The sequence below is a fragment of the Rhipicephalus microplus genome, chromosome 1 (genome assembly GCF_043290135.1).
Source record: "Rhipicephalus microplus isolate Deutch F79 chromosome 1, USDA_Rmic, whole genome shotgun sequence".
NCBI lineage: Eukaryota > Metazoa > Arthropoda > Arachnida > Ixodida > Ixodidae > Rhipicephalus > Rhipicephalus microplus.
Window position 1 is genome coordinate 277326354 of NC_134700.1, and position 19101 is coordinate 277345454.

Consider the following 19101-nt stretch of genomic DNA (forward strand, 5'->3'; position numbering starts at 1 on the left):
CTAAATGATATCGCGGAAGTATTGATCAATTCCTCGACACTAAGCAAAATTAGTACTCATTTAACGCTATAAAGGGGTCTAGTTTCGCGATGTTCGCAACCGCGGTTAAAATCACCTGACACTGACACCAGGCTTGGCAAGATTTAAAGTGAAACCACCCAGCCTTGTAATGACAGTAAAACGGACGCCGTACCAAAAGAGAGCCGGCCGACCATTGTTCAAAGCTCTCAACCCTGCACTGGAGAAGCCATTAGGCACTCGAACCAAGCCTCCCCCAATTCCAATCACCGCGCGTCGCTTCACTTTGAGCCGAACGCATCGCGCCAGCCATGTCAGCCATTACCGAGCTACCAGACAAAAAAAAAAGCGAAAACAACAGCGAGACAAAGGCGCCGACGCCGGAGGAGAGATCACGAACGAAAACAAAACTGACGAAACGGGCGGAATGAACCGACAGGCGCATCCGCTCCCGGTAACGCTTCACGGTCTGAGCGGCATGGTCAACAACCCGAAGTGCGCATGCTCGATGAAGCTAACAACATTTCCCACTCCACCGCAGAGCGTCAGACCTTTTACTCTCCGTCCTATTCGCACAGCACACCACCACAAGCTCAGCGTCCAATCTTCGTCGCCGGGAAAGCGCCCGAACACTCCTGTGGGCCGATTGGCAAGAAACTTTGCCTGCGTGGGAAAGAGCGGTAGCGACTCGGTTCTGGCCCAGGACCACGCGCGGCTTTGCGACAGCGAGATCCTTGCCCGTTGCAGGGTGAGCCCGCGTAGACGCCGACCCTCCCGCTATCTGCCGCGTTTACGACTGGTCGTAAAAGGGGCGCCGCCCGTGTGTACACCATTCTGACGCGAATGCGCCGTGAATAGTAATCGCTGCCGCGGCCCCCGCAGTGCTGCTCGCGCATATTCCGAGGGCGCGACGAGGAGCAAATTGCGCGTGCATCACCGAAAACCAAAGGAGATCTCCGGGCGCCAGCAGCGCCGCAGACGCGGGCGCGCGGCAGAAATTTGCAGGCCACTCGTGCAGGGAGTGATTCGGACGCGCGGTCGCACGCGCGAAACGGCAACAGCTCTAAGCTGAAGAAGGGTGAGGGGAGGCAGTTTTTGAGACGCGATGTGCCTGCGGTTGCGTGCGCCGCCGTCGTTAATAAAGATCGAGCGAGCGCGTGAGAGAGAGAGTGAGAGAGAAAGGGAGAGAGAAAGAGAGAGAGAGAAAGAGAAAGAAAACGAGATAGAGAGTGAGAGAGAGAGAGAAAGAGAAAGAAAACGAGATAGAGAGTGAGAGAGAGAAAGAGAGAGAGAAAAAGAAATAGACAGGAAGAGAAAGAAAGAGAGAGAGAAAGAAAGAAAATGAGAGAGAGAAAGAGAGAGAGAGAAAATGAAAGGAGAGAGAGAAAATGAAAAAGAGAGAGAAAGGGGGAGAGAGAAAAGAAGAGAGAGAGAGAGAGAGAGAGAGAGAGAGAGAGAGAGAGAGAGAGAGAGAGAGAGAGAGAGAGAGAGAGAGAGAGAGAGAGAGAGAGAGAGAGAGAGAGAGAGAGAGAGAGAGAGAGAGAGAGAGAGGTGATTATGCACGAATGAGAGGTCCGTCGCGGTCGGTCTCCACATGAGGCGACGCATAGTTTGCGCGACGTAACGAAGGGCGAAGAAGGGAAGTATAGAAGAGGAGAAGTGAGGGGGCCTGTTAGCTCGCGCGCACACATTACGCACATGCATCGCGCGAGTAGACGCGGCCGGTCTGACGGGGCAGATCCGAGAGATGCATTTCGCAAAGCTATAGATGTTTGGAATCTGTCAGGTCGCTACAAGACAATCGGCAAAACTAGAAGAGGGCCTACGGAACAGAGACACGACAGTCGCGCCCCGTTCGGACTATCAGGCGCACCCAAGTTGTTCTGCCTTGAGCACGTATGCAGCACCAAGAGTGCATGTCGGTAATTTCTAGAACACGATAATGCAGCGTGTACGCGAACTATTTGATATATTTTGAACAAGATGGCTGATTTTTACACGGCTCGAACAGTGCGAATTAATGTTGTGTACAGACACTACAGTTTGACAATTCAATTAAAAAAATCGCAGGTTTATTCATCTGCGGGCGCATACGAGCATTTTTTCTTCTTTTTTCTTGTTCTCTTATCACGCACAACTTGGCCGTAAACGAAGCAGCCCGGATTCAATTTCAGCGATTTCCTTTTGGTTTGCCCACAAGCTTGTGCGACTTGGGTTCACGGCGGAAATGGCTGCTTAGCCGATCCATTTTCATTCGCGCGCTTTTCTCGGAAAATTGCGCGAATCACAGCAGCAAAGTCACGACGAAGTTACATTTTGACTTGCAAATCCCTACTCTTTCATTCTTTTTTTTTTCTTTCTCTTCTTCTTTTGTTTAGGGCGATACAGTTCAAGCTTTTTTTGCTTCGGCATTTTTAACCCTGCAGAAACACGAGACGGCATTACTCCGCCCAGGTATTTCTCGCGTCATTTGGTTGGAAACGACCTTACATGCCACTTACACAATGGCACGTGCGGTTGCATATCAGTTGCGCGTATACAGTTCTATCTATCCATCTTTTCATTCACCGTAATAGAGAAAACTACCAGTGCTGAACCCTGTTGAACGGTAAAGAAGCAAAATAAAAGAGATAGAGAGAGAGAGATAGAGAAAGGAAAGATGAAGGACGGAGGCAAAAGTTAGAGGATGAAGACAGAAAAATGCGGAACAATGTCGATGTGTTCGGAGCTGAAACGACGCCCCGCCGCGGTGGTCTATAGTGGCTATGGTATTCGGCTGCTGACCCACAGGTCACGGGATGCATTTTCAATGGAGGCGAAAATGCTGTAGGCCCGTGGGCTCAGATTTGGGTGCACGCCAAAGAACCCCAGGTGGTCGAAATTTCCGCAGCCCTCCACTACTGCGTCTCCCATAATCATGCGGTGGTTTTGGGACGTTAAACCTCACATATCAATAATCAATCTGAAAAGATAAGACGAACACGTAAACAATCATACATATTGTGGTGGCTGACTTACTTTTCTACGATGGTACATTGCTTTTTAGTAAATGTTAGAGTAAATATTCCTTTCGAGCGCGTTCGAGAATAACTCCACGTGCATGCGCGTGCTGGTACGGGCGTAAGCCCATTTCGCCCTCCACACTGAAAACTTGCATAAAAAAAATGGCAGTGCCTTCGCTCAGCTGTGCCAGGATAAACGTAGCGTTAGCAAAGGTTCAGCTGATTATTCTTAGCTTTCCAGGGTGTCTAGGATTAGCTTATCATGCTTACTGCTGCTGCAATGACACACACACGGCATACGTATTATGTGGCACATGTATATTTTCTGCTCAACGTCCAGGTAGCTTCTCTATTGCCACAAAGACGGCTCCGTGGTCAGTGAAGTAACACGCTGCCGTCTCTACGGCCCCAACACGGTATTTGGAATTGTCTGTCTTTCTGTGATAGCATAGCAGCGCCCGCGCAGGCGCCAATATGTCTGTCAAGGCCATGACGTCACACCTCTGGAAAGCTTTCCTGATTGTCTAGAATTAGCTTGATTATTATGCTTACAGCTGTTCCAATGACACACACACGGTATACGTATTATGTGGCACATGTATATTTATTTTGCCGGGCAGCTACTTCGGGATCCGATGAGTTAAGCTTCTCCACTCTACTGTACCGTTGAGCAGCATTTGCACTCTCCTTCTTCATGGCTTAACCACAGTGGCATACACCATTCAGAGGCGCTATCAAGCGGCTCCAGCACAGTGTCAGATGGCGACTACACAGGGAAGGCGCGCACGTCGGCGTCCTTATGTCTACAAAAGCTAAGACGGCACTCCTCTGGAAAGCGCACACCGGCAGCGGCGGCGAGTCGCGCGCGGCCGCGGCCGAGTGCGAAGGAGGTGCCGGCTCCGGTGCGCGACACCAGTGATCGTCTGCGCAGCGCATAGAATTGCACGCACACCGGCGGCGGCGGCGGAGTATCATTGCGCGTGAGCAGACCAGTGCCACGCAAAATTGGCTCAGCGAGGCCAGTGTAGCTAACGCTACAAAAAACAGGCTTAGAGTAACGTTACGCGTCATGAAGACGCGAATTTCCCTGGCACCACAAGCGGAGCGGCAGGCGCTTATGAATTTCAACCGCGCGGCCCTAGGACCCAGCAATATAACGTACAGTTCCGGCTAAGACAACGCGGAAGGTAATAAAGAGAACGGACACGCACGAAGGGCCGAAAGCAGCGGGTTTTAATCCCAGCAAGACGCTTCGCCGCGACCGAGCGACGCTTATCATCGCAGAGTTATTATTAAAGAGAGACGTTGAAGTTCGGCGCGAAACCCATGCGGCGTGCGATGACAATCCCGGGGACTCGGAAAGGTTTCTCCTTTTAAGGACTTTCAGCTGCGGAAGATAGATGAGATTCCTGAACCCCAATATCTGCTCTCGTATAAGACCGTCTCCAACGACGGGCTTTTTTTAAAATGTCAACAACGAAAAAAAAATGGAGGGAGCAGAACTAATTTAGTAGGGGAAGGCTATAGTGTGCACGGGAGCAAAACGAAAATAAGCGAACGTTTTTTTAAAATATACCAACACGCAAAACGAAAACATGTGAACCATGGGCATTACTGGGGGAGATAGGGGGCGAAAACTGAGAATGTATGCAAGGGATTAAACGCGCAATAAAAACGGCGAGGCAGGGAGGGAAATGGATGTTATATACGTACGAAGATACGAGTACGGAAGTTTTCCTATGAAGAAGCTTCGGCATGAACACGGAGTCGTAGAAGGCCGACATAAAGAGCGATGAGCCACTGTGGGATCGAGCGTTTATATACAGTGGGGTGAGGCATATATGCAACTCGCGACTCAACGTAGCCGAAATGAAGGGTAGGCTGGGTTGCAGCTTCTTCTCTATCAATTTTGTTTCTTCGCGCTAACTTGCGTGCACATTCGACCAGGTGATTTATGTTATTGCACCGCGAATCGCGCGACTCGGAGCGTTCACTAGCGAGTCGGAGAGAGTCTGAACTGCGAAACTGCGCGAGGATGCGCGCCAGAGCTTAAGAAAGCGGGGAGCGGAATGAGGTTCCTCGATGTCTAATTGCCGAGTACGCGTTTGTTGGGTTGTGTTACCAACCCAATACGGCTGGTGTACACACAACAGAGTTGAGAGAAAACAACTGCACCAACGTAAAAAAAGGTTTCGTTTGAGTCTTCTTACTATTTTTTCTTTTTTCCCCGCTAGCGTTTACTAATCTCTGCGTGAGCCCCGTTCAAGTTTCGCGCGATAAACATCAAGATGCGAGTGAGCCTAAATGATCTCGCGAACGCTCGAAAGGTAGTATAGTAGTTTTGAACGCAAGCTCGCAAACATTTTATGACAGCAGGGTCATTCCACGACAAACGTCCGAATCGATTTGGTGACCGTCTCAAACGTATTCGGGAAAAAGGTAGGCTAATTTACTCTATTGAAAATAGTGAATTGGTAGATTATTTCAGAGATAAAAATATTTTGGTCACGTGGGTGCCTTCCGAACTTCCCAGATTGTCGTCCGAGTGTTGTTTTGTGAGAAAGTTTTATTTTTTATAAGTACCGCGCTTCTCCTTTTCATACTAAATTTGATTGACGTATTAGGTACACAGGTGGATGTGTGTTTCGAAGCCGTCATCGACTATTTCCCTCACAGGGTGGCGTGCGAGTGCTGTACTCACCGAATCGGAAGGCCCACAGCTGGGACGAAGATCCCCGCAGGTCCTGGTATCCGCCAAACACGTGCATGGCGCCGTTGTACACCACGCTCGTGTGGCCCCTGCGGCCGCTGGGGCGCTGGCGCTCGCCGCCGCCCGACTGCTTCCGCCACGTGTTGCTACCTGCACGATAGTCGTCGTCGTGCTCTGCAATCGCCGATGCCTACACCAAGGGGAAGTGGTTGACTAGGCCTACACCAAGGGGAAGTGGTTGACTCGGCCTACACCAAGGGGAAGTGGTTGCCTCGGCCTACACCAAGGGGAAGTGGTTGACTAGGCCTACACCAAGGGGAAGTGGTTGACTCGGCTCGCGAGGAAATCACTTTCCGAGCGGTAGTGCTTCCCGGCGCGACCAGGCCCGCCGAGCTCTCCTTACATTTATGAACGAAACGGGCCTGGCCACCCGTTTATAGACGGTCTCTTTTTTTTCTTTTTTATTATTTTTTTACTAATACTTGTCGAATATTCAACTTTTTTTCTCCCTTCCCCATCTCCTTTCCTCTTTCTCCCCTCTAATCTTTGTTTCCTCTGTTTCTTCCTTCCTCCCGAAAGAGTGAGCAGGCGTTGTGCCCCTCCAAAGAGGGAGAGAGCTTGCTCTCTCCCTCTTTCCTCTGGGTCCTTGTGTATCTGTGTATGCAAATGAAATATTTTTAAATAATAAATCACTGACAAAAAACTAGGAGGACACTTGAGCTTCACTTCCAAATAAGTAGCAGGCGATAACGCAATCGGAACTCATGTATCTAGGATTGTTTGCGCGAGGCAGACATGCCGATTGCCCAGCAGATTTTTTCACCTATGCTCTTACGACGAATATCACATATAGCGAACAAATTTATGGTAGCGACGCTGCTTCGTTATAACGAAGCTCGACTGTATTGTGACGGGGTGGTGACGTCGACGAAGGCGGAGACTGTAGCCTTGTGAAATGCTACAGCCTCCATGGCTTCGGTTCTCGGCGCTTGCCGCTCAACCGTGTCCCGGTGAAACGCACCTCTGTGCGCGCGACGTTGGAAGTTTGAAACTGTCTTAGAATGACTACCGCTAGCGCTCTTGCGAAGTTTCCCACAACAGAACAATTCTTCTTTCTGGGAATCTGCGAAAGGTGCACCGCGTTTCCGTGGGGCAACAAGCGAACAAACACAGCTGCCTACTTTGTCAGTGATGCATTAATTGATGATGGTGGTTAAATACGTTCAGGCGATTTGTAATAAGTGGGCTTTTAAAACTCCCAATCATTGCACGTTTCATATGTTTAAACACCTGGCGCGATCCTATGTTCCCGTCACACAATATTACAGGCTGTAAGCAAACTCTTATCCCTACATGGCATTCATAGAGTGTTTTTTGGCCAGACACCAACAGTGCAACTGTGGCCATAAAAGCGGTTATAGACCTTCCGGAAGCAACTAGACTATATGCGCGGCTATAGAGTTTTTCTCAGCAAGAAAGAATTCTATATACTCACCTCTCTATCTCACCATCGTCATGCATTAGTCTTTCTTCTCTCCTTTCCCCTCACCCAGTGTAGAGTAGCAGGCTAGAGCAAGCTATAGCTCAGGCCGACCTCACTGCTTTTCTGTAAATAAACCTCTCTCTCTCTCTCTGTCTCTCTCTCTCTCTCGAAGCAAATCAAAGCAATTCCATGGCTGGGTGGTAGAACATCTGCTTGCTACGCAAAACTCAATAAAAATAGACTCTCACTCGTACCGAAAGTTTTTGTTGTTCACTTTATTTGAATTTTTTCTAAAAGTTTTCACTCACGGACAACACTGATTTTCAGCTCGCGACCAACGACGCCGACACAGGAATTTCTGCGAAACGAGCGCTTGAAGGCTATCGAGTTAGAACGACGTCGCACACCACAAATCTGCACTTGGCGTCTGCGCTTGCATTCATGGGTCGACGTTTCATTCGTACAATTTTTTAAGCACGCCGCTTGAATTAGGTCGTGGGATTAAACACCTCGCATCTAGTACACGCTTCCCATACCCTAAACAAGGAAATCGTAACCGCTGAGAAATACAGTGCGTACGTTAAGTCACGAAACACTGCTAACCGGTGACGGAAAATCAGGAAAAACAAGATGAAAATGTGGAATCTTTCGCAAATAAGAAGAAATTTCTCCAAGTGCCTGTCATACGTTCGCGGTGCTGCCAACGCAACACCATGAACTGCGACGCGACAGTTTAGGCCACACCTACGCCAGTACGGATGTGAAAGGTACACAGGAAATCTCAGTGTGTTCTGTGTCTCGCGACATAAAAATATGAGATGAATGTGCAGCGAGTATAACGAATGCGCCACCATAAAGATTTCACACGTTTTATATTGTTTGGTTGATTTATCGTTGCCTTTCAAATGTGCACCACAATTTTACTTAAACACTGTAGATGTTCCAAGAAATGGAGAGTGACATCATCGCTATAAAACACGTGGTAACTGCTGTTCAAGTCCGCGAAAAAAAAAGATTACAGCGCGTCTAAGTCGTCTTATGTGGTTTTCAAGAAGGAAGAGAAATTTTAGGGGCTTCTTTTTTTTGTTAAACACATTATTATTAAGAACTATCATTCATCCATCGAATGCTCCGAGGAATTTTCAAGTCACCCACCGCGGTTTCTCACCTGTGTCGAATATCCAGAGCGGCGTTTCACCTGTCGAAGCGAAGCCAACTTCACCGCCGAACACGTACAACTTGCCCTGCGGAAAAAGGTCATTGGAAAGAAAAATCGATTTTCATTATAAATGAGGATAGTGAACTTGTATTTCATGCCCCCACATTCTTGTCTCAGCAAAAAAGAGGAAGAAAGAAAGAAAAACAGAAAGAAAAAAGAAAGAAAAATTGAAACAAGGAAAGAAAGACAAAAGAAAGAGAGAAACAAGTAAAGAAAGAAAGAAAGAAAGAAAGAAAGAAAGAAAGGAAGAAAGAAAGAAAGAAAGAAAGAAAGAAAGAAAGAAAGAAAGAAGGAAAATAGAAAGGAAGGAAGAAAGAAAGAAAGAAAGAAAGAAAGAAAGAAAGAAACCTTTAGCATAATAGTGTTCTTTTTATTCAGCCACGAGTAGTAGACATGCTCCTCTACGATATAAGCCAACGAACTATTGAATAAACCTTGAATAAAAGAAGGGCGAACCTTCCAGGAGACGACGGTGTGCTCTTGCAGACAAGGAGGTCGGCTTCCTCGGCAACGAACTTCCTCCCAGCGACTTTGCACTGCGGCCAAGAAAGAAAGAGAAAAAGGTAAACAGCGCCGAAGAGATGGTCCTGACAAGAACTGCCAAAGAAATAACACAAGACGAGTGAACCATACAGCGACACAGGTCGTCGGCCACTCTGCATGTGCTTCGGGCAACAAAGGCCACTGGGAGGAACGAGACAAGATCGCCCGGAGCGTTTTGCATAGGCTCGGGAAAATTGAAAGCCCCGGAGACCCCCGAGAGTGCCTTGAGAGGTTTCTATTCAAGATCGAAGATTTTGTAACGCTTTGAGTGCGTGCTTCGGCTATGTAGGACGCGCCATTATATTCCAACAACACTTCAGTGTCCGCCGGCTCGACTTCCTGAAAGGAGACATGAAAAAAAAAAGACCATTCAAAAAGCAAGGTCTTCACTTGGGTGAGCATGTCTACAGTTGTTTAGGACATCGCGCAATTAGGACTAACGAAATAGAACACAGAAAAGTTTCCAGTGCTTGTCTTAACCGCTTCGTGTTTCTCTGGTTTCGTCTTAGACGCGCTGAGTTTTTAGCAATTATTCTCAAAAGCAGTCAATCGCAAACAGTTGATCATCGTTATACCGAGCACGGGTATTACGAGTTATCGGTTACAGCGAAGTAAAATGCGTACTTTGGTTGGTCGAGCTTCCTTTTCGTAACATGTATTTTATTACCGAAACCAAAAATGCGAAAGCCACCGCGATATGGGCTGTAACGAAGTAATATTTTGTTGGCACGAGGCTAAAGAATCATAAATAGCGAAACATTTACTGAAAAGCTATTCACAGTCACATTTGTTTTTTTAATATGTGATTGTGATATTAAACATTTGGTTACGCCTTTAGTTAGAAAAGGTGGTACCTGGTTGCACGACTTAAACGTGTGCTAGAAAAAGATAGGTAATAATTACCTCGTTTATAGCGGTTTTGAAGAATGCTGCGTCTTTGTATCTAGGATTGTTTGCGCGAGGCAGACTGCCGAGTAGCTAAGCTATGCCGTTACAACAGATATCATATATAGCGAACAGTGTTACGGTAGCGATGCTACTTAGTTATAACGAAGCTCGTGCCCCGCCGCGGTGGTCTAGTGGCTAAGGTACTCGGCTGCTGACCCGCAGGTCGCGGGTTCGATTCCCGGCTGCGGCGGCTGCATTTCCGATGGAGGCGGAAATGTTGTAGGCCCGTGTGCTCAAGATTTGGGTGCACGTTAAAGAACCCCAGGTGGTCGAAATTTCCGGAGCCCTCCACTACGGCGTCTCTCATAATCATATGGTGGCTTTGGGACGTTAAACCCCACAAATCAATCAATTATAACGAAGCTCGACTGTGTTGTGACGGGGTCGTGACGTCGACGAAGGCAGAGTCTGTAGGTCGAATATGAAACCGTTCATTTAGGCTTAACTTGCGGCCAGTCAATGAAAAGTCAGATTACAGCGATGAACGCCGGTACCGATAGCGGCGAACAGAGCGTCGGTCGTCGATGAACTGACAATCGATGAAGCGCGTCGGAAGTTATACACGTGCCGTCGAATATTCTAGCGCTATCGCTATAGCGGCCACGTAGGTTCAAGAATGATATGTAATGTTCGCAAAGTGGGCGTAATCCTATCAAAATGATCTACTGCAGTCCCGAAGCTTCTGGAACACTGCAGGCGCGGTTTGCGCTGAGAATTACTGACAGTGAAAAGGCGCGATAACAAAACTTGAGGACGGCGATAACGAGGGCATAACAAAACTTGAAGAATAAGTGCGGCAGTATTCATGAAACCTTGTATTTCAGACGCTGTGCCTCGCACTTGTAGTGAACGAACGTCATCGAGGATGACTGCACACAATAACCGTTAAGCCTTTTCCATTTGTGGTAAGTCCGTCGGCGTGGCTCTCAATTCGCAACGCATAACATCTGCGTCCTGCAAAGCGACGGCTGTTTCACTGGCTGCAGCCGTACAAAATACGACAAAGTGCGCAGTATTCCATGCGGCCCATTACAGAGCGCCATTCACTGACAAAGGTATAGCGCAAAATTTAGCCCGCAAAACACGGGCTATGTTTTATTTGCCCTATATGAGGAGTGTAGATTCTCCAAAATTTGCAGCAGGTGACTTGGGATTTAAGTTAGAGCCCCAGTTTCTAACGGTTTGTGCATAACGCAGTGTTAGCCAACATTTGAAGCTGCAGCCGTAAGCAAGGTGAGAGCTTCGACGCTATAGGATGTTGATATCAACTTACGAGTGCTTGATGCCACTTCAATAGTGAACAGTTAGGTACACGCGTTGACAATAGTTTAAGGGAGATTTATTAATTGAAACAACTTTGTTGAGTTCCTGCGGGAACATATGGGATCCACTCAATATATGCTTTCCCAACGCTGCTAAAGCTTCGGGACCACGTTTGAGGTCCCAAAAACTACCAGATGCCGAAGCTTCCAAGTTAGATGCTATGTTTCCCAGGCTATAGCTGGATATTGAGCTTTATCGCAAACCTCGTGCCTCGTTTTCGGTGCCAACTCCAAAAAAAAAGGTTAAAAAAATTCAGCAAGGCACTTTCTAAAAGCCCAAAACGCACCTGCTAACCCAAGCCGTTTGCTTTGTCGGCAGGATTTTCTCTCGGCGCTTTTACCTCTGTGACAACACTTTACCACAGCATTCAGCTCATATTTTTGCTTCAACTTTACACTTGGCCGGTATTTGCCTCTTTTTTCTGCAGTTCGCTCTCCCACTTAGCCCCTTGCTTGCGTATTCGCTCTCTTGGTCCACGGTTCTCCCTGCCCGCAGCTCGACCGTTTATCCTTCCGAGCTCGCTTCGTCGCTTCTGAGCCGCCAGTGGCCTGCAACTTTCTGGCACCGCAGTTTTTCGGGTTTTCCGCCCACCTCGCTTCGCTTTGCTGCCCGGCGTGGAACGCAAGCCGTACTTTTATTGGCCCGGCGCCAGGCAATATATTTCCGCGGCCACGGTCCTTCGGGACGCCCCGCGATGGAGTCCCCAGAGGAGCTCCAGCATCTTCCTCTTCCCGCTCGGCTAATGCCGTCAGCCGGTAGACCTTTTGCAGCACATCGCATTTTAGAGCGAACACTTGAATTCATTGCGGTCTCTCAGAGGAATTCCGCGCTAGCGCTATTTTGTGCTCAGCGCTAAGCTCGTTGCCGTGCGCCTGTTTTGTTGCGCGGCTCGCAGAGCTTCACTTCATTTTTTTTTTCATGCTCTTTTATGAACAGAAGCGCAGTATGGACACAAAATGTGCCTGCAACCATGAACATCGATGCTTGTAATGCGGGTAACTGGGGGCATTATTTATCCAATAGTATTATTTAGCATTAAGCTTTAATTTTACCCAGTTACCACTCCACTCGCCTACCAGAATGCCTGATACCCAGATTAACGTTGATGGAATATCTAAGTTAATAAACTCTCTCAAATTATGCTCCTCGGCCGGTTGCGATCAAATCAGCAGCAAACTACTTAAAAACACAATTTAACTGTCAAGCGCAATACCAAACTTAGTGTTTCAAAAATCACTAAGCACTGGTGAAGTTCTCCATGATTGGAAGAAGGCATAAATTATTCCCATCCATAAGTCTGGAGACCGATCAAAAGCACCCAATTACCGCCTAATTTCGCTAACCAGTATACCATCCAAACTTCTAGAACACAATATAGCAACCAATTTAATGAACTACCTTGAATCAATTAACTTCTTTTATGTGAACCAGCATGGTTTCAGAAAACTATTGTCGTGCGAAACTCAGCTCTCAGAATTCACCGATGATATCTTGCAACATATTGTAACAATATGGACGATCATCTACAAATTGACGCCATCTTCCTCGACTTCTCGAAGGCCTTCGACCGTGTCCCACACAATCACCTGCTTGCAAAATGATCTACTCTTGGAATCCCCCCGAAACTGATTACTTGGATAGAACATTTCTTAAGAGGACGTGTACGATACACAACTGCCAACTCTCATGACTCGCAAATTTCTAGTGTTACATCCAGTGTCTCCCAGGGAGCAGGCTTATCCCCCCTGTTATTTTTAATCTACGTCAATGACCTGCCATCTAACACAAAAACCAGACTTCGACTTTTCGCCTTTGAATGCGTCATCTGCAATGCCATTCGCAAGCCTAGATATTCCACTGATCGCCCCGCCGCGGTGGTCTAGTGGCTAAGGTACTCGGCTGCTGACCCGCAGGTCGCGGGATCGAATCCAGGCTGCGGAGGCTGCATTTCCAATGGAAGCGGAAATGTTGTAGGCCCGTGTGCTCAGATTTGGGTGCACGTTAAAGAACGCCAGGTGGTCGAAATTTTCGAAGCCCTCCACTACGGCGTTTCTCATAATCATATGGTAGTTTTGGGACGTTAAACCCCACATATCAATCAATCAATCAATCAATCAATTAGTGCCATTAGCATTCCTAATTTCACGGATACTTCAGTTTTCGATCGATGCCTCTTCCGGTAAGATGTATACGCCGAGATGCTTGTTAAACGCACACGCAAGCAAGCGGCGTATGCGCTCGGGTGAGTGGCCTAATCGTGGTCCCGCCTGAGTCATCGGCAACGTGTCGCCGCGGTGAGATGCGCTTGCACATTAGTAAGGGCGCTGCGCAAAACAACGCTGGCCGCGACCAATCGATCGGGTATGGAGTACATCGAACCGATTTCGCGCAGGCCGCACATACACGCGCAACGTGAGCGAGAGTGTCACGATGCTTGTGGTCTCGCGCGCGGCCACAGCTGCAGGTACGGTCATTGGACGGCGCAGTCGGTTGATCGTATAGAATGAGATACCGGAACGCGCCAATCCACTAAGCGAATCGGGAAAAACATTACGCCGCGTCCGTTAATGACACCAGCGTACGTTGTCCCCAAGAGGATTGCAGACAGACTTTGTTGTTTATCATTCCTTTTTACATTGCTTCTCCGTAAACCAGATGCGCGAGCACTGTCCGAAAGAGGAAACAGTTATAGCGTCAGTAATTCGCTCTTCCTGTTCTTTTTTTGTCTGCGTGCGCGTGTGTTCACGCGTGTTGTTGTCGTTGTTGTTGTCGTTGTTGTCGTTGTTGTCGTTGTTGTTGTTGTTACCATCATCGACGTTGTAGTCGTTTTTGACATTGTTACTGTCGTCTTCTTTCAAGGGCATAACATCGCAAAATTGAAGGTAAGCAAGCATTTATTCAGGATTGTCGCTTTCGGGCTGTAAGGGTGCTACGAGGTTGTCTACGCCTTCTAAAAAAATTATGCCTGGAACGTGAGCTGCGAACGCACTGCCCTACCCTCTGATTTTACCCTCCTCCTGCGGTAGAAAGGCCAGCGTCTCTGACGGCCGCCCCCTGCGAACACAGCAATGCTCTCACAGTTGCCTCCGAGCAGCTGTGATGTCACGTGACATAGCGGTACGGTAATGTCACGTGACTGAGCGGCACGAAGGCGAGCGTCTCACGCGGCGGCCGGTCGCAACACAAGGCAGAAGGCATGGCCTCCGAGATTTCGTGCTGGCAGGAGGCTCCCAATTGAAAAGAGAGCGACGTTCCAGGCATAATTTTTCTAGAGGCGTTCTATACACCCACACCCACACACACACACACACACACACACACACACACACACACACACACACACACACACACACACACACATGCATGCGTTTATGTGTGGTGCGCACATGCATGCGTTTGTGTGTGCGTGTATGTTTGTGTGGCGCAAATATTCCAGATTTTGTTTTTTTTGGGGGGGGGGGCGGGAAGTTTGGTGTGGGCTCCACTTTTGAGCGTATCGGAAGGGGGTGGGGTATACTGCGCTGAAAACCTTAGGTAAGTTTGACGCCGATAGAAATTTAACCACCTGAAAAGATGTTTAAAAACAACGAAAATGGTGCCTTGAGACGAACGTGTTCAGCTGTGCGTACGTGTGTGCACAAAACACGAAATGATTTCGGCGGTGACGATTCAGTTTGATAGAACTGATAGGTCTCGGAAACAGGGGAAACTTAAATAAATGGACACCTGACGTCTCGCTGTAAGATATAGCCCGATCCAACTTCGTATTTCGCGTGCGCGCACGTGTGCCCGCAAGAGACTTACCCGGGTCGAACCTCCAGAGGTCCTTGAGCGGCAGGTTTGCCGAGCGACCGGCGAGCAGGTAGAAGCAGCCGTCCTGCGAGATGCACATGGCGTGCTTGGAGCGCGCGCTGGGCGCGGGCGACTCCTTGCTGCAGGCGTCGGTCGCCGTAGAGCTTTCGCCTTTAACAGCATCGCCGCCGGGGGCGCTGGACAGCTGCACCTGCGCCCACATGCTGACGACGGGATCCCGCGCGGACGACGTCGTGGTGACCCGGACGCCGCGGTCCCCCACCCGCGGGGAGGAACGCACCGACGGTAGCTGCGAGGAGAGAAGGAACGCGGTGAAGCGACGGCAAGTAGGAGGTTCTCGCTTTAAGCAGACAGTGAAAGCAGCAGATCAAACAGAAAAAACTACGGGATGTAGGCGAAGACAGCAAACGCATGGACTTCAAGAAAAAAAAAGTAACTCAAAAGAGAGTTAACGTGTCTTGTCAGAACTCACCAAAATGAGCCACACACACACACACACACACACACACACACACACACTATATATATATATATATATATATATATATATATATATATATATATATATATATATATATATATATATATATATATATATATATATAACACAATATTTATGAGATCTAACAGACAGTAATGCCAAGGAATGTACAGGGGAAGGTATTAGAACCAATGGAATGTAAATAAGAAGAAAGAAGAAAGAAAAGTGGATGAAAAAATAACCAGCCGTGAGCAAGTTATCTTTTCACCCACTTTTCTTTCTTCTCACTTACTTTACAATTGGCCTAATAGCTTCCCCTATATCTTCCTTGGCATTATTGTCTGTTAGATCTCATTATATATATATATATATATATATATATATATATATATATATATATATATATATATAATGAGATCTAACAGACAATAATGCCAAGGAAAGTATAGGGGAAGTTATTAGAACCAATGTAATGTAAATGAGAAGAAAGAAAAGTGGGTGAAAAAATAACCAGCCGCGAACCTACGCCCTTCGAATAACGCGTTCGATAACGCGTTCGAGAGCATCGAACGCGTTATTCGAAGGTCGTAGGTTCGATTCCTGCTCACGGCTGGTTACTCTTTCACCCACTTTTCTTCTTATTTACATTACATTTGTTCTAATAACTTCCCCTATACTTTCCTTGGCACAGTGTGTGAGGTGCGAACACTCGGTTCCGGCGTGTGTTTCTGTTTATGGAGTTGGGACATTCGCGTCGTGTCTGCGTCTGCATGTGGTTTGACTCGAAGACACCTGCGCCGAGAACCAACACAGAAACAATCTAGCATCTCCTAGCTAAAATCTAGCAACGCCTAGAAGCAACCTAGAACATGCGTCACCTATAGCTGAGGCCTACAAACAGCCTATACGTAACAAGATTTGTCTTTAGAATCGTCCAGTTTGGTTGTTTAGAGCCTTGTGTGGCTCAAAAAAAAAAAAAAACCGCCACCCCGCCTTTTTAAATGCGAAGAAGATCTTAGCGAACTTCGGCGACGTTGAGCGTATCTATCTATCTATCTATCTATCTATCTATCTATCTATCTATCTATCTATCTATCTATCTATCTATCTATCTATCTATCTATCTATCTATCTATCTATCTATCTATCTATCTATCTATCTATCTATCTATCTATCTATCTATCTATCTATCTATCTATCTATCTATCTATCTATCTATCTATCTATCTGTCTGTCTGTCTGTCTGTCTGTCTGTCTGTCTGTCTGTCTGTCTGTCTGTCAGTCTGTCTGTCTGTCTGTCTATCTATCTATCTATCCCACAAATTTTAGACACTAGTGAAGTTATTATGTACGCCGATGACAGTTGTATTGCTATAACAGCGGACAACATTCAAGATCTGCAAACTAAAGCAAACAAAGAGTTAAACAAAGCAAGTGAATGGTTCGTGAACAACAAACCTACTATAAACGTCAAAAAAACTAAATATGTAGTGTTTCGATCCCGCAACAATATCATGCCTCTTATATCACTAAATTTGCGAATAAACGAATTTCAATTTGACGAAGCCAGCTCATTTAAATATCTTGGCGTGATATTTGATAAAAATCTGCACTGGCAAGAGGAAATAAACGCAGTTTGTACAAAGCTCTCCTCGGGATGCTACGCACTTTCACAAGCACGTCATCATCTTGATACCAATACTCTGCGTACTTTATATTTTTCACTCATTCACAGCCACATCACATACCGCAATGAATCATGGGGTACGACATATAAAACGTTTCTTGAACCTGTTCGCAAACTTCCAAAACGAGCCCGGAGAATAATCACCCAATCTTGCTACAATGAGCCGAGTTCGCCTTTGTTTATGAAAATGAATATTTTGCTTTATGATAAGGTACACGAATTAAAAATTGCCACGTGTGTTTTCAATGTTGTCAAAAACAACCTGCCTTTTCATATTTCTTTATTTTGCACATCCTCTCGTTTAACCAGAAATCAAACATGGAAATTTCAATCTTCCTCCAACGAAGAATACTTACGGACAACGTTTTCTGCAGTTTTCAGGGCCAAAAATTTGGAATAAACTACCAGCAGAAATAAAACAGTCGAATAATTTTTCATCAGTTCTCAAGAAATACTTACTTACACAGAACAATGTTTATCAATGAAAACAATTATGATGCCATTTGTGTGTGTGTGTGTATGTATGCATGTGTGTCTGCCAGAAACTTGTGAAATCGTTAAAAAATACCATTGTCTCCCAATGATTAGGTTTTTGTTTTCGGTATTAGTCATGCATATTGCCACGTTCCATTTCCCAAGTTTTTGTTATCGTCCCAAAACACCACACGATTCTCAGCGCAAACCGCGCCTGCAGTTTTCGAGAAGGTTCCGGACTGTAGTAGATCATTTCGATAAGATCACGCCCACTGTGCGAACGGTACAGATTGTTCTGGAACCTACGCCACCGCCAGCGATAACGCTAGAACATTCGACGGCAAGAGTATAAATGCCGACGCGCTTCGCCGCTTGTCAGTAGTTGTTGATCGAAGGCCGACGCTCCGTTCGCCGCTATAAGTCCGAGACTGCTGCCTGTTCGAGACTGCTGCTGTAATTGGACTTTCCGTTTACCGGGCACAGGTTCGCCCAAATAAACAGTTAAGTCCTAACACGAAGTCTCCTGTCTTCGGCCACGTCACGACGCCGTGACATCTGGTGGAGGTGCTGCTTCGTTCATGTACCGGACGCCCCCGTCAAGCCGTGAACCCAGCCCACGTCGCGGAGAAGACACCGACGCCAACCAGGAGCAGCGAACAAGCCGCCGACAGCAAGGGCTACCACCGGAGTACGGGCTTCGACAAGACAAGGCGCGGAAGACCAAGGCCATGACCGCGACTGCAGCGACAATGACAACCGCAGCGTCCCAGCCCACGATGGTCATGCATCAACCCAGGGAACCACCAATTTTCCATGGGTCATCGTTCAAAGACCCGGAGTCCTGGCTAGAAACATACGACCGTGTGGCCGCCCTCAACCACTGGGACCATGACGAAAAGCTGCGTCGTGTGTTCTTCTATTTGGAAGACACCGCAAGGACCTGGCTCGAAAATCGGGAGTCCGCGCTCCGAACGTGGGATGTTTTCTGCGGCGCATTCCTGCAAACGTTCGCGAGCGTCGCTCGCAAAGAGAGGGCCGCTGCTTTATTAGAGACCCGGGTTCAGCTACCAAATGAAAATGTCGCCATTTTCATAGAAGAAATGACCCGACTATTCCGTCACGCTGATCCAGACATGCCTGAGGAGAAAAAAGTTCGTTTCCTCATGCGAGGGGTCAAACAGGAGCTCTTCGCGGGACTGATGAGAAACCCACCGAAAACCGTCCAAGAATTTGTATCCGAAGCGACCACTATCGAAAAGACCCTGGACATGCGCACCAGACAGTATAATCGTCGCCTGACTGCAGACTGCGCTGCTGCTCAAGCCAGTAACTCCGGAGACCTGCGTGAAACGATCCGAGCGATCGTGCGGGAAGAGCTGCGCAAGCTGTTGCCTTCGGC

At 47.4% G+C, this 19101-nt stretch overlaps 1 protein-coding gene across 1 annotated transcript in view; it reads right to left on the reverse strand.

Moving 5' to 3' along the window:
* Window positions 1-19101, reverse strand: part of LOC119188241 (uncharacterized) — a 129230-nt gene that overhangs the window by 49149 nt on the left and 60980 nt on the right. The window contains exons 2-5 of the mRNA XM_075895499.1: window positions 15051-15348; window positions 8889-8968; window positions 8382-8457; window positions 5722-5880 (exon numbers count right to left, since the gene is read on the reverse strand). Coding sequence (XP_075751614.1) covers window positions 5722-5880; window positions 8382-8457; window positions 8889-8968; window positions 15051-15261 — 526 coding nt within the window. The 5' untranslated portion in view covers window positions 15262-15348. The remainder of the gene's footprint in view (window positions 1-5721; window positions 5881-8381; window positions 8458-8888; window positions 8969-15050; window positions 15349-19101) is intronic.